Source organism: Phascolarctos cinereus, unplaced genomic scaffold (assembly GCF_003287225.1).
Source record: "Phascolarctos cinereus isolate Bilbo 61053 unplaced genomic scaffold, phaCin_HiC Scaffold_3;HRSCAF=262, whole genome shotgun sequence".
Classification (NCBI taxonomy): domain Eukaryota; kingdom Metazoa; phylum Chordata; class Mammalia; order Diprotodontia; family Phascolarctidae; genus Phascolarctos; species Phascolarctos cinereus.
In genome coordinates, this window is record NW_027555736.1 from 238,520,990 (window position 1) to 238,536,025 (window position 15,036).

General features: G+C 35.6%; 1 protein-coding gene across 1 annotated transcript in view; it reads left to right on the top strand.

Moving 5' to 3' along the window:
* DAAM1 (dishevelled associated activator of morphogenesis 1) overlaps positions 1–15,036 on the top strand; it is a 207,742-nt gene that overhangs the window by 127,348 nt on the left and 65,358 nt on the right. Inside the window, 2 exon segments of the mRNA XM_078151516.1 lie at positions 6,787–6,858; positions 13,214–13,308. Of these exon segments, the coding sequence (XP_078007642.1) occupies positions 6,787–6,858; positions 13,214–13,308 (167 nt within the window).

Consider the following 15,036-nt stretch of genomic DNA (forward strand, 5'->3'; position numbering starts at 1 on the left):
TTTGACAAAACATGGTGAGGTATGATGAAGTAATTTCTTTTATATTGTTGCACACTTCTGTGCCTTATAAAGTGCTTGCTGGGTATGTGGTTATGCTTGTTCGACTGAGCCAGCGAAGCGCTAACTCTATAAGCTATGTCAGCCCAATAGGACTTTTCTTAAAACTCCAACCCCACCCTAAAACCCTCCAGATCCTTCCTTGTGCATAGCAAAGAAAAATAGTTAAGTAAAACCAAATCAATATGGATCATATCTGACAACATGTGCAATATTCAGCCTTTATTACCACCATCACCATCACCCCCGCCACATACACACACCCCTATTTTTTGAAAAGATAGTTGTGTTTTATCATCATTTTTTTTAAACAAATTGCCTTCATTGCTTTTCATCTGAGTTCAACTGCATCTTGTTTTCATTTACAGAAATGTAGCCATTATAAAAGTTTTAAAACTGCACTAAGACTTTTGGGGTGTCCTGCGTAGATTCTCCTGGTATTTTTTTTCTGCGTTCTAGGTCAATTGATACAAGTGGTCAGTAGAATTCTTAACAGTACATAGGAACATCTCTAGAAAGTACATTTGGTTTTAAAATTTGTTCATTGAGTCACATGACACAAAAGGGGTAAATGTTTTGATATTTCTAAGATAAATGATATATGGAATTCTATTTACATATATTATAAAGACAAGAGGTAGTATGGCAGTAGGTAGAAAACCAACCATGGAGCCAGGAAAACCTGCCTTCAAGTCCTTCTTGAACTTACTGGCTCTATGTGAGGTATTTTGTTTTGTATTGTTGCAAATTCTGTATAAGAAGCTTTTTAAGGGCACAATTGTGCCATTTTGAGCAACTATAATGCTAAATACGTCAGCCATATCAGTCCAGTGTGACTTTCCATATCTCTGTTCTATGACCATTAAACCCTTTTCCTGTAGCAAGGAAAAATGGACAGTCTATGCTGGTTGTCTGTGGGCAAGTCACTTAAGCTGTCAGTGCCACAGAGGGGGACTCTCTTATTCAGCTGCATTGATAAAGGGTATTTCCTCACTATGTGTTCTCTATACTAATGAAAACACAGGCATGGTCCCTCAAAAACACTATTAAAATATTATTTTGAAAAATTTAAATTGCTTCAGTAGCATTCACTAAATGTTAGTGTTTTTGCTTATTTTGTATATTTCATCAACATGAATTTTAATGGATGATCATTACTGCCATTTTGCTTATTTGTAAATTTTTCCGACTCTTTTTCTTGCAGCAGCCCTAGGTCTTGGCATTTTGTCTTTTATCGATAGAATTGGCTGTGTCACCCACGTGATGGAGAACAAAAGGGTTAATATGGAGATGTGAATACCACTCATTGTATGCTAGTACTGCTATATTGCAACCAATCTTGTATTTCTGTGTAGAATGATGCAACTTGTGCATTGCAAGAGACACATCATAGTGATGAAAGGATATGAACACATATTTTGAAAAGAAGAATTGTAAAATATTTGCCATATATAAAATTATTCCAAATTATTAATGATAGAAATGCAAATTAAAACACCTCTGAAGGTTCACCTAACATCCAGCAAATTGGCAAAGATGACAAAAGATAAATACAATCAGTGGTGGAGGGGCCATGCAAAGATAGGCACTCCTTTGGAGGAGTTGTGAATTAGTCTAAACATTCTGAAAAACATTTTGGAATTAGACAGTGCCTATGTACATACAGACATTGATATACTTACATAAATTCCCATAACTTTGGGCTGAAAGATCACATTGCTAAGCATGTGCCCCTAGGAGATCAAGGACAGAAAGAAAGGTCTCATCTATTTTCCAAAATGTTCACAGTGGTGCTTTCTGTGGTAAAGAGAACTCAGAAACAAGGGGAAAGGGGGAGAGTGTAAGCATTTATGTGATGCCTACTATTTGTCAGGCATCATGCTAAGCACTTTACAAGTATTACCTCATTTGATCCTTATTACAACTCTAATAAATGGAAAAGCTCATGAATCTTAGTAAATTCGCTGTTTTTTAAAAGTTTGGTTTTAGTCTACCAGTTAGCACCTACCATTTTACAGTGCAGAGAAACTGAGTCAAACAGAGGTTAAGTGCCTTGCTCAGGATCACAGAGCTAGTAAGTGTCTAAGGAAATATTTGAACTCAGGTTTCCTGAGTCCAGGCCCAGTGCTATATCCACTACACTACCTAGATGCCTTCTAAAAAAAAATGTGCTCCTTGGTTAGAGAAGAGCTAAACAAATTGTAGTAAATGAATGTAGTAGAATTTTATTGTGCCATCAGACAATGCTTGATAGGAGAACTTCACTCATTCATTTGTTTTGAATGATATTTTATTTTTTCCCAATTACATGTAAAGACAATTTTTAACATTCATTTTTTAAAGTTTTAAGTTCTAAATTATCTCCCTTCCTGAGACAGTAAAGCAGTTTGATACAGGTTATACATGCACAATCATGCAAAACATATTTCCATTTTAGTCATGTGAAGACACAGACCAAAAAAAAATGAAGTGAAAAATAGTATGCGTCAATCTTCATTCAGACTCTTATCAGTTCTTTCTGTGGATATGAATGGCATTTTTCATCATAACTCATTTGGAATTGTTTTGAGTCATTAAATTGCTGAGAATAGCTAAGTCATTCACAATTGGTCTTTGTGCAACATAGCTGTTGCTGTGTACAGTGTTCTCCTGATTCTGCTCATTTCACTTTGCATCAGTTCATGTAAGTCTTTCCAGGTTTTTCTGAAATCATTCTGCTAATTGATATGAGAAATTTAGAGAAACATGGGAAGACTTGTATGAATTCGTGAAGAGTGAAGTAAGCAGAACCAAGGGGGGAAAACCCTACATATGTAATGTAGTATATGGAAAGAACAATAAAAGGAAATCGTTCAATTATGATGACTTAGCTTTTCTTGGCAGGAGACACAAAGATACTTCCTTTCTTTCCTTAGAAAGGTGGGAAACCATATTGTTAGATGTAGTCAGTATATTACTTTTGTTTAACTGTTTTCCTGTTAGATATAAAGGAAGGCTCACTGGGTAGAGGAGAAAGGGAAAGGGCATATTCCAAGATCACTTTGATGTAAAAAAGAAAAAGCATCAATAAAAAAGAGAGACATTACTAAGATGATAGAACTTTTCCATTCATTAAGCAAAAGTAAGCAAGAACATCATAACCCTATAAAAATGGGATATCTGATCATCTAAGCCCTGAGGCAGCTCACACCAACTATGTGATTTCTTTAGACAAATATAAATATACTTTCTCAGAGGGCTGACCTCTAAACCTAACCTAAAGGATAGATCCCTTTTCCCTGAATCTAGGAATAGAGAATGTATATGGACTCGGCCACATAATATTTTCATGTTTAAGTGGCAAAACATGGTCTTTTTTTCCCTCCTTTACTCACTCACCTTGGTTGGGATAGATTAAAGGAATAGATATTTTGAAAGGGTTGATGATTTGGAAGATGGAGAGATTTAGAAGGGGGTGGAGAGAGAGGAAAAATCCAACTGAGAAGGGATAGAACTTTTCTCATTTCTAAGAAGGCATTATTTACTGGATTCTTTGCCATTCATGAACAGTTTAGAAGGCACGCACTCATGAAGAATTTGTATGTGACATATACATTCAACAAAGCAAGTTATTGAGAAAGATATATTAAGGTTTCTATCTGAATTCCTTTATTTTGTATGACAATTTCAAATTCAGCTACAGAGGGTTCCCTCCCTCCCCTCTTTTCTGTTTTGACTACAGTATCAAGTTTACTTTTGATAATCTGTTTAGATTACTGCATGCTTACAACATGTAAAGGAATCTGTCAGTACAGACAATAATCTTGCTTATCTGGTTTAGAACCTCTCTTCTGTAATAGTGTCTAGTACAGCTTAACTTGGGCAGGCCTTCACATGATCTCTGATGTACAAATGATTTTGGTTGACTTTTGGAAATTTACCTCAGCTCAGCACCATTTTATCCTTTTGTATCTCCAAACTCCGTTGAATAGTTATGGATTTGGGCTTCTTAAATACTCTAGTAATGTTGAAATTGAGCCTAGTAATCCTTTGAGGGGAGGGGGAAAAAAATACAAAGGAGGTGGGGCTACGGACTAGTATCTAGGCCACAATCTAGCCATTTTGTTTACTTATGTAAAAATTGTATCCAGTGCTACTCTGAAGTGTAACGGAGTCCAACATCAAAGCCATTTCTCTAGTGTTTGTTCAATCGTCTAGTGCCTACTTTCTAAATAAAGTTCATGGACGCTGCTGAATATAGACTTGCTAACCAGCTTAATGTAGTACATACCCCTTTTACATGAGACTCTCCAATATGAAACTTATTTTCCTCCCTCTCAGAATAGATCTATCTCCAAAGATTTATTTACAGTAAAGTGTTTTGTGGGGCAGCTAGGTGGTTCAATAGAGCACTGGGCTTAGAATCAGGAAGACTCACCTTCATGAGTTCAAATCTGACCTCAGATATTCTGTGTGACCCTAGGCAAGTCACTTAAACCTGTTTGCCTCAATTACTCATCTGTAAAATGAGCAGGAGAAGGAAATGGCAAACTACTCCAATATCTTTGCCGAGAAAACCCAAATGGGGTCACAAAGAGTCAGATGACTGAAAAATGACTTTAAAAAGTTTTTTTTATGGTGAAGTATGCCTGGGATGTTATAGGTACTTTATAAAAGCTAGTTGACTGACTATAACAAGAGAATAAAATGCTCCAACTTGAAACAACTACAATAGGTAATTGGATTTGGATAATGATGATAACAGCAATAATATGTCCCTAGCCATATTCCTTCATAGTGTTACCCTTAATTGTCAGCTATTAAATCAAATGTTACAAATGTATCTACTACATTATTAAATAGTAAACAATTGTCACAGTTCTATTTTCTCCTGCAGAAATGTTTAATAGAAATTTTTAATTGTTCTTTGAAAATATGGGACTATGCTTTGCATAATTTCATATGTATAATTAATATATTGCTCTCCTTCTCAATGAATGGGGGAGGAGCTGGGAAGGAGAAAATTTGGAACACATTTTTTTAAAAGGTTAAAATAATACATTTAAAAAAGAGAAAACAAACAAGAAAATACAGAACTGTCAAACTAAAGGAATGTCTGAGTTCCATTTTTCCAAGCTATAAAGTAGTTTGTATGGTACTCTTGAGCCTGGAAAAGACCTCTGGTCATATTTCTGATTTTAATCACACTTGCACTATTGTTTGGGAATCCCCCAAAGTAGTGTTATTTTCTAGTATGAAGGATAATTTTACTAATGTAGCTCTTATGCATAAACATGCATCTATCATATTTTTGGAATATTTGTTTGTTGGAATATTTGGAACTATAGACCAACACATTTAATTCCCATCTCATTCATCCCTACCTCCCATTCAGGCTGTAGCCCTAATGATTCCCAGTGATCCACAGTAGCACTGGGGACTTAGGTTAGCCTTAGGCCATTTACACTTTGTCAGTCTCTGGGAAGGGAGACTGAAGCAGGTTTGGGGTTTATGTCAGGAATTAGGATCAGGTAGCTCAATGAGGCCTAAACTTCTGACTTCTAACCCCAGGTCTGCTGTATCTTCATTTTAATCAATCTGACACTATTTCCCTCTCTTGAACCGTTTACCAAGATGTAGGAAGCTCACTACTTTTCATTTGAGGAATGGCTAAATCCTGTGTTATTTCTTCTTTACCCCATTTTTTATCTATTGCAGGAGATTTAGCCATCTCCCAATGAATCTTTTTTTTTTTAACTGTCCCCTGGAGGCTGAATAACCAATATAAGAATGCTTTATTGTGAAGGGATAAGTAGGTAATAGTTTGGGTAATAAAGAAAATGCTCTATTCCCAGCTCTGCCACTTTTATCCAGGTAAACTTGAGCTTATCACTTAATTTCTCTGTCTCAGTTTTGTTGTTTATAAAATGGTGACAATACCTGTCCTTTCTATGTTATAGAATTATGAAGACTAGCTAAAAACCATATGTAAGTGCTTTCAAAATCACTGAAGCACTATTTAAATGTAGATTGTGGTGGTGGTGATGATGATGATGATGATGAAGAAGTAACCTGAAGCATAATTTAGGACAGGTTTTTTGCTTATAGTTTCATTTGCATTTATTCATCCTACTATACTGTAGTTGGTGCAGTTCAGAACCTCGAGACCACTTGACCATTCAATAAAACTCATTGCCTTCAGGGGACTGTTATTTGAAAAGCATCTTTGAAGATTTGCCTTAACCATACAGTAGCTCAAATTTAGAGACACATCCACTCGAAATGTTCATATGGATTATTTATGCCTAACCTGTGGTAGAGCCTTCCGAGCTAGTATTGGTATTATCAGCCACAGCTGGACACACTGGACTTTGACCCAAACATAGTAATGTCATTTTAGTCCTCTTTGAGAATGGACAATGATAATTGATTTACCATCTAAAATGCATTCTTGTTATTTCTATGTGCTATGTGAACCAGAAAATGCCCTTCAGGGGCTATGTTATTCTTCATACCTGTAGATTTCTCTGAGGAGATGGCATCAGGAACATCTTCCCGGTCAAGTGGGCATTTTGGAGGATTGATTCATTACCTGACTATATGGGCTTTACTCTAAAGTACCTGCATGTTTTGGAAAAGGAATGCCATTTATCAACTCAGCATTGCCCTGGAATTATGTACATGTAAACATTTATTAGATATTATTCTCCTGTTATCTAATTTTTGCTATCTTCTTTTTTCCCCCTTTAGGATCAGGAAGAAAACAAGGGAGCTACAAGTTGGCCTGAGTTCTATATTGATCAGCTAAACTCTATGGCTGCTGTAGGTACATTTTATGTATTATGACACAGTGGGGAAAAATAAGCCTGGTACAAAGCACTGTTGCACAGTAAATACCCTAGAATCAATTATGAAGATTTTCACTTGGGTAAGACATTCTAATACCGTTATCTTTTGACAATCCATGTTAAGATCCTCTTTTAAAAAGTCAGTAAAATAATTTCTCCAATATGTTCTAAGTAAAAGCATGCAATAAAATATGACTTTAATATTATAACAGGAAATTTAATCTCCTGAAATCTGGTTTACATTCATCTTGAGCTTGCATCCCTGTGACTACTCATCTGGATACATGGGCAACACCTAGGAAATTAATGCAATTTTAATATAGTTAAGTTGAATTCTTCCACTAATACTTCATATTTCCTGTATTACTTGGGAGTGAGTTCCAAGGTCTCATCCAGTAATAGATTGCTGGTCTTTTTATCCTTCTACTCTCTAAAGAAGTAGGCAGATTCTCCTTTCAGAAATGCCAGTGTATTCTTCCAGGAGTATAAAACACAAGGAAATATCAGGATGACTGACAAAATTAAAGTGAACTAAATAGCCTTGAAATGTCCTTGGGAATCCTCTTGGAACACGGATTCCTAGCGCAGTGTACTTAACTTGCCCAAAATATGTATTTTGAGCACGTAAGTCTCTCCATTCTGGGTATACATTAGCTAAAGCATATTGTTAATTAAATGTAAAACATTCAACAAAAATGAACTGGCCAAATTTCTCATGTTCAATAGCTTAAGTGAAAATAAATATTTTGGTTGCTAATTGTAGAATGTAATCTTTCTCCTTCCCAGCCTACCCCAACTTTTCAGTGGCTATCTGACAATTTGTAGTTCATAACACATCCTTCTGTAACAGCTTACATAAAAGTTGCTTTTCCCATTTTTACCTTGCATCTTTGAAATCCTCTATGGAGAAAAAAAATATGTTCTCTCTCATTAAAATGTAATCTTGAACTCATTTTCCTACCTATAACTCTCCTTGTTTGAAACTGAACATTATGCTCACCAAATCTTCATCTTCCACGTTTAGAAACGCAATATTTTGCTGCTGTTGCAAAAGTTTGAAACAGACTATGATAGGTTCATGATAAGTGAACTATTCACATTTTTACTAGAATTTTGAAGACTTAAACTTTTACATGTCCTGCTTTCCCCTTTGTGGATGCTCTGATTGCTGTTGTATATTGTATATTAAATATAATACATGTAACAATATATAACATTATACAATAATATATAATAATATAATATAAATATAATAATATTGCATATTAAACAAATTGTTAGCCTGGCAAACGTAAGCAATGCCTGGAGAAATAAGGGAATAAGCCTCTACTCTAAGGGTTTCCAGTCTAAAAGCTAAAGGAGAATAAAACAGAAAGTGGAGACTAAATCTATTTCTTTCGCAATTGTCACTAATCACTCCCCCACGTTATGTTTTTTTAAAGAAGGGGAAAAAAGGATCAGAAAGGAATGACTTCAGCATGTTAGTGATGGCCCCAGCAATGTGAAAGGTTCTTGGAGACTATTGGAAAAGTCTCTGCAGCTGTCCAGTCAAAGGTAGTAAAGTGCGGCCATGTACATATTTGTAAAAAAGGTTTTCATAATTCTTAAATTAGGCTCTTGATGAAAGAAACTGATAGAAAATATGTTTCTTATTAAGACAAGCTATTTAACGTCAGAAAGCAAAAATTTCTTTTTGATAAGTAAGAATCTAAAATTTAAGGAATTTAAAATTTTCTTGCTAAATTCTGTGGTTTAAAAAGTACTTAAATACCATAGTTTAGAACTTTCATTCAAAATTTTAGGCAAAATAAAATTAAAGGTGGGTTATTTTATGCCCTTCCTGGCACAAATAAGTGCTGAATCTACTTTAGAAAGTTTTCAATATTCTGAAATGTGCCTGTTCTTTGAGACCCACTACTTCTTGCCCATTTCCTTGGCTATCTATTACACTCTTATGATCAGTACTTGATTCAAAATCCTGGAACTGAATACTATTGATACTTCAAAGAACATACCAGAGGCATTAAAGAGGTTATTCGTTATTTCATTTACCCTACAGTTCCCCTCTTTTTTTTTTTTATCCTCACTTCCTTTTTAATGGATTGGGTCAGCTCTTTATGAGAATCAAAGGCCAAAGGGAATCAGTGTTTCATGACCCGATGAAGCCTGGAGCTCCTTGTTTAATATAATAAAACTAAAGAACAGGAGAGCTGGAGTCCATTTTTTTTTCACATGAGGAACCTAAGGTTTCTAAGGATATTTTGTTACCTTCCCAAGTGGCAGAGGCAAGACTTGGATGTTAGATTCATATCGGATCCATTATACTTTCCATTCTGCCGTGTTGTTAAACCAAATACAAAACATTTATGAAATCAGAGGATACCAGGTAGGATTTATACCTTTTTGTTCAAGTTACCCAAAACTCCCACAACTTCTGTTGATCTCTCTGGTAACTACCTGAGATTCATATTGAATACCTGGTGGGGAATGGGTGAGAGAAGACATAAATCAGATCTTTAAATGAGCTTATTCTCTAGGACCAGAGAACACTCAGGATCCTTCATCTCTGGAGAGTGACCTCAGATCTGGTGGTGGTGGTGCTGTTACTGGTCTCCCATTCTTTTTTTTTTTTTTTTTGCTTTTTTGGTGAGGCAATCAGGGTTAAGTGACTTGCCCAGGCTCACACAGCTATCTCCCATTCCTTTGTCTCGTGGATTGGGCATGGAATTGCCCTCAGTGAAGATGATGTTTTGACTTGGTTCACTTATTTAATGCTTCATAACAAACAGGTTTTTGTCCTTTATAAAGCAACATATTATTAAGGGGTTCTTTTCAAGAGTGAATAACAGTATGATAAATTCAACTGTATAGGTTTGATGTGTACCCTTCTTGGTTCAGATTCTTGATACAGTCTCATGCAAAAGAAGAGATGATATTAAATACAGGAATACTTAAGGAATGGTTTATTTCTAACTAAAGAAATACTGCTTAATTTCTAGCTAATTTTTGCAGGAACTCAGTCCCATTTCATGGTATATGAATAGTCATTACAGCCCATGAGAGTTTGTAGTACCTCATTTGCCCACAGCTCACACATTTGCCTGTTTTGCATTGACAACAAAATTGTTTTGCCAGAGTTCCTTCCGTCTGACTGCCAGCTACCCCATAGTTTATGTTCCATATAGAACAAAACGCTATGAAGTCTGACTGCACGGTCAGACTTGTGCTCACACACATATATATATGATACTCATTTTTGATTATCATAGTAGTTTATATTGGGAGATGAGTATCTCACAAGCAGTAGTGAGCCCCAGTGACTTGGGCACTTGACCCAACGCTCCCAAATCATGAAAAAGTATTTTAGACCTAGTTCTTAATGTGAAGCTTGCCAACTTTTGAAACTATTGAATGGGTTTTTGAGGGGTCATTTTGGTCCTAAAGACATTCTAGAATAGTGTATAGTTCACCTCTTGCCCTTTCCTACCCTAAAGTGTTTGTACCTAACAGGTTCTGTCTTAAATGTCAGTTCATTAGCTTCCTGTACAGAAGAGGACACGGATTATCCTTGGTTGAGAGAAAGTCAGCAATGCTCCATTTTAAATTCTCTTTCAACAAAAACTGTTTCTTAAAGCCCCTAATTCCACAAAGGCAAAAGCAAATTTCTTCTTCAGCCACGCTTCTTAGCTTAAGGATACTGAAAAGAATGAATAATTGCATTCTTTATTCAGTATTCATAGCCAACAATGCAAAGTATTTGCTTGTGATATTTGATTATCAAATGAGTTATTAAAAAAACTGACTTGTTTTTGTTAATACTCGGTGAGTTCAATTCAGCCTTAGCAACAGGTAAGTCATGTTCACAAATGAATTGATTCTTAGCTACAAATTCAGAGTTATTGCTTCAGTATCTAAAACTGCCTCAGCTGTGGGGGAGATTAAATGTTCTTTGTGAGATATATGCTGAATTTTCCAGTGAATGAGCTTCAAGAAACAGTGATGGAGTTCAGTGGCTGTTTCTGCAGGGCACCTTCATTTTCTGTAACATACTGACAGCTAGCTGTCCAACAGAATCACCAGCAAGAAGACAGCTAATAACATAACAGAACATTATTGTGTCTTCTAAATTTACTGTCATGTTATTTGCCGTTTTTGTGGATTCTAATGATGCAGTCATTTCCTTCAGGTCTCATCTCTTTCCCATTTTGAAGTGAAATACTTGTATTAAAGAGAAGCAGGGAGAGTGTGATCCTTCACTTTATTATTTTTAAAAATTTATTTTTAATTTTCAACATTCAATCCTTGACTTTAAATTACTTAAATCTGACACTGCCACTGTTTATGTGCATATCTCACACAGATTTACTAAAAAGTATTATAGCCACCCTTTAAGTGATCTATAGAAATGAAGAAAAGAGGGTATGAGCTATTGAAACCTACATAAATTAAGTGAAGCCCCTTCTGTCCTTCCCTCCTTCTTTCTCAAGCAAAAATTTTCTCAGAATACTAATAAAAGTAGCAAAACTGAATTTAGTCCAGCATGGGTTGAGTTGAAGCATAAAAAAGAGTAGCTAGTAGCTTTGTAGTATTTAAGTAATTGATTATATTGCATCAGTAAGAGCTTATGAGAGAGTGGGAATTAAGAACATTTGTAAAAACAAAAAGTAGATCCTATAAAATGGAGGGGAAGGGAATAGACCTCTCAATAAGTCTGCAAACTTATAGGCATTAATAATAAGATTTGCATATTCAATTATCATATTCTTGGAGTAGTTTATCAGCGCTTTTATTTGAGTTAGCTCTCAAAAGAACCCTTAGAAAGTAATGCCAGAAGTGTCCTCATTGCCTAAATAACATCTTCAAGTGAAGAAGCTGATCCTCGGGGTAGTTGTCCATAAGGATTATATTTATTTATGAGGCCAAATTTAACTATTCTTTTGATTTTTTTTAGAAGAATTTAAATTTATCTGCTTTACATGGTACACTTGGCCCTGTACAAAGACTGAATAAGGCTTATTACCTATTCACAAAGAGCTTTTATATCCCAAGAGAGCAAGCGCATTTGAATTTATGTATCTTCACTTCCCCAGCTTTCCTCTGGGGCTCAGTGATCTTAGGAGTCAGGGAAAGCTCTAGAGGAACCTCACTGAACTTTTGTAACAAAATCTCTCTGATCTCAGGTACCCTCTTGACTGCTTTTTATTTGCTCCCTGTATTCCCACAGTATGAAGTAGACTTCTCTTTTAGACTTCGGTGGCTAGAAATATAGTATCTGACTATGGATTTAATCTCCATTTTGTGCAATCAGAAGATCTACATTACAGTATGATTATAAGATGCATTTTTTGTGTATCTATTTCCGTATATACAAAGTATTTCCAAACTCTGACTTGTTTCAAATATTTGCTGTGACTAAGACATTTTTATTGAAATTTAATTATTATTTTTCTAATTAAAAAACACTTATTTTCATTCCTTTCATTCCCTGCAAAACAAAGTTTTGTTGACCAAAAGGCAGGTAGACAACAAGCATTTGATGAATGATTATGATATGTGCTATGCCTTATGCTTAGCTATATTAACTAATATAAGAAGAAAAAAAAAGTCCTTACCCTCAAGGAGCTACTAAAAGAAGAAAAAAAAAGTCCTTACCCTCAAGGAGCTAATATAAGAAGAAAAAAAGTCCTTACCCTCGAGCTTACATTCTAGTGGAAGAAGACAGCACACAAAAGGGAGGGGTGGAAGAGGTACTCCTAGAGTGGTAGTGAAGTATGTCCAACTTGGACCCCTCCTCAAAATGGAAACCAGAGGAACTCACCAAAGACAGAGAAAAGGAACAGCAAGAAAGAAAGAGGGGAAAAAGAAGAAAAGAACACTCATACAAAATAAGCTAAAATAAAGAATATATATAAATTTATAAATAAAAATAAAATATAAAAAGAATAAAATAAAAAATAAAGAAAAGCAAATTTTTATATTTATTGGCTGTGTTCAAAAACATGTCTCATTTTGCATTTTAAGTCATTTGCCTCTCTAGCAAGAGATGGGTACTGGGTTTCATTTTCATTCTTCTGAGACCGTAGGTGGTCCTTGCAGCATTCTTAAAATGACTGAGGCCTAATATAACAGGAGTATGTAGATGGTCCTTGGAGTTGGTTGCCATGGGTTTTGATCTAGAAGTTATCAATTTTTGCATGGCTTATTTTCATTAACTCGGTCAATAACAGAGCTGTTATCCCTGCTATGGACTTGTGACTTTGTTGTGATTTTATTGACCTGTAAGGAGAACCAGTTTGTGATTCCACCTCCATTTCACTCTCTTCCCATAGAGAAAATCCTTGCTAATTTTAGAAAAAGAAGAGGAAGAAGAAAGAAGTAAAACAATAGAAAGTTTGAAGACTGCACTGAGGACAAAACCTATGAGGTACTTCTTTTCTCTCAGGTCAATTTTTTCTGTCTTTCCTCCGGTTGGCACTTGGCAGGAGGTTCTGTGGTGTTGAGAATTCCTCTCTTCCACCTGCCCCTCACTGCAGAGCTGCCTCACCCGCCATTTTCCAAGAGCTCCCGTGGGGTTTCATAGTGATTGAGGATTATCCAGGTGCTCAGAATGAAGTACAGCTGGCACATCAACTTTGGTTAGATCTCCATCTTACGGTCTACATCAGATGACTGGAAAATAAGAAGGTTCTCCCATTATCAGATAGTTTATGTTGGTGCAGTGGTTTATGATTACGAAGCACTTTCATGCCCATTATCTCCTTTGATCCCTACAACAACCCTGTGGGGGTAGTTAGGACAAAGTACTATTACTGCCTATTTCTAAGATGAAGAAACTGACAGTGAAATATAAATTAGGTGAGATCTAACTAGCCTTCTGTCAATTAGTTGTCTGGCAGAGGCATGTTCACTCTCTATGGGAAGAAATTATGAAAATGAGTCTTTTAATGACTTAATCCAGCTTTGTATCTCTTCAGAGTTTCTAAAGATAGTCTTAAGGAGAAGTCAGAAGTATGAGAAAGTCAGCGTAAGATCCCAAATGATCCAACAGGTCCTATAAGAGAAGGCTATTCTCACCATGGTTCTACCTCCTCCTATGCATCTTTTTGTTATTTTTTTTTCAGTTGTGTCTGACTCTCTGTGACCCCATTTTGAGTTTTCTCAGCAAAGATGCTGGAGTGATTTGCCATTTCCTTCCCCAGCTCATTTTATGGATGAGGAAATTGGGCACACAGAATTAAGGGACTTGCCCAGAGTCACACAGCTAGGAAGTATCTAAGACCAGATTTGAACTCAGCAAGATTAGTCTTCCTGACTCTAGGCCCAGCCTTCTATCCACTGCACTACCTGGCTGCCCCTACTATCTTCCATCTACATTCCTATCCATCTACTTTCTTCTCATTTCAGTAGATATTTATTAAACCCCTATTCTGTGCATAGCACCAGCAGATATGCTAATATAAGTAAGCCATGGTCACTATTTTCTTTGAGCTTACCCTTTTTTAGGGGAATATGATACATACACAAATATGTAAAAGAAAGCTAGATAATTGCAAGATATAAAGTCCATCTGTCTCTTCTCTTCCTTCCCCCCCCCCAAAGTACTAAATGCATATATCACAAACACCCATTCATTTGTGAGGACAAAATCTTGGTCTCTGTGATAGGAAAACTCATTGTTAAAAGAAATAACTGGGATCTTCTTCACTTAGGACTGTCGTACACAATTCTATAGGTGTTTTTTTCCGATGTTGGTAAGATATGGACAAGGGAATTGTGTTTGCTAGTTTCTCCACGGAAACTTTAGGTCAAATGTTTGAACCTTTTTTTTTTAAATCATAAGACCTGTGTATTGTGAAATAGCACTAAAAAATTATATCTCCTTTATATAAATTACATGTAATTTATATATACATATATATATATATATATATGTATGTATAAAGCAATATCAATACATACTTTTTTTATAAATTTATGTAATATAAATCTATAAATAAAAATTTATACTTTCTCTACTGCCTCTTAGAAGCTATCTTCAGGTATACTTTTTGAAGAATAAGAGTGTCTTAGTTGAGAGACCTAAGGGATATGGAATGCTTTGTAGATGTGTTTTACAACCATGATTCAAAGCTTTCAGGAAGAAATGCAGGCT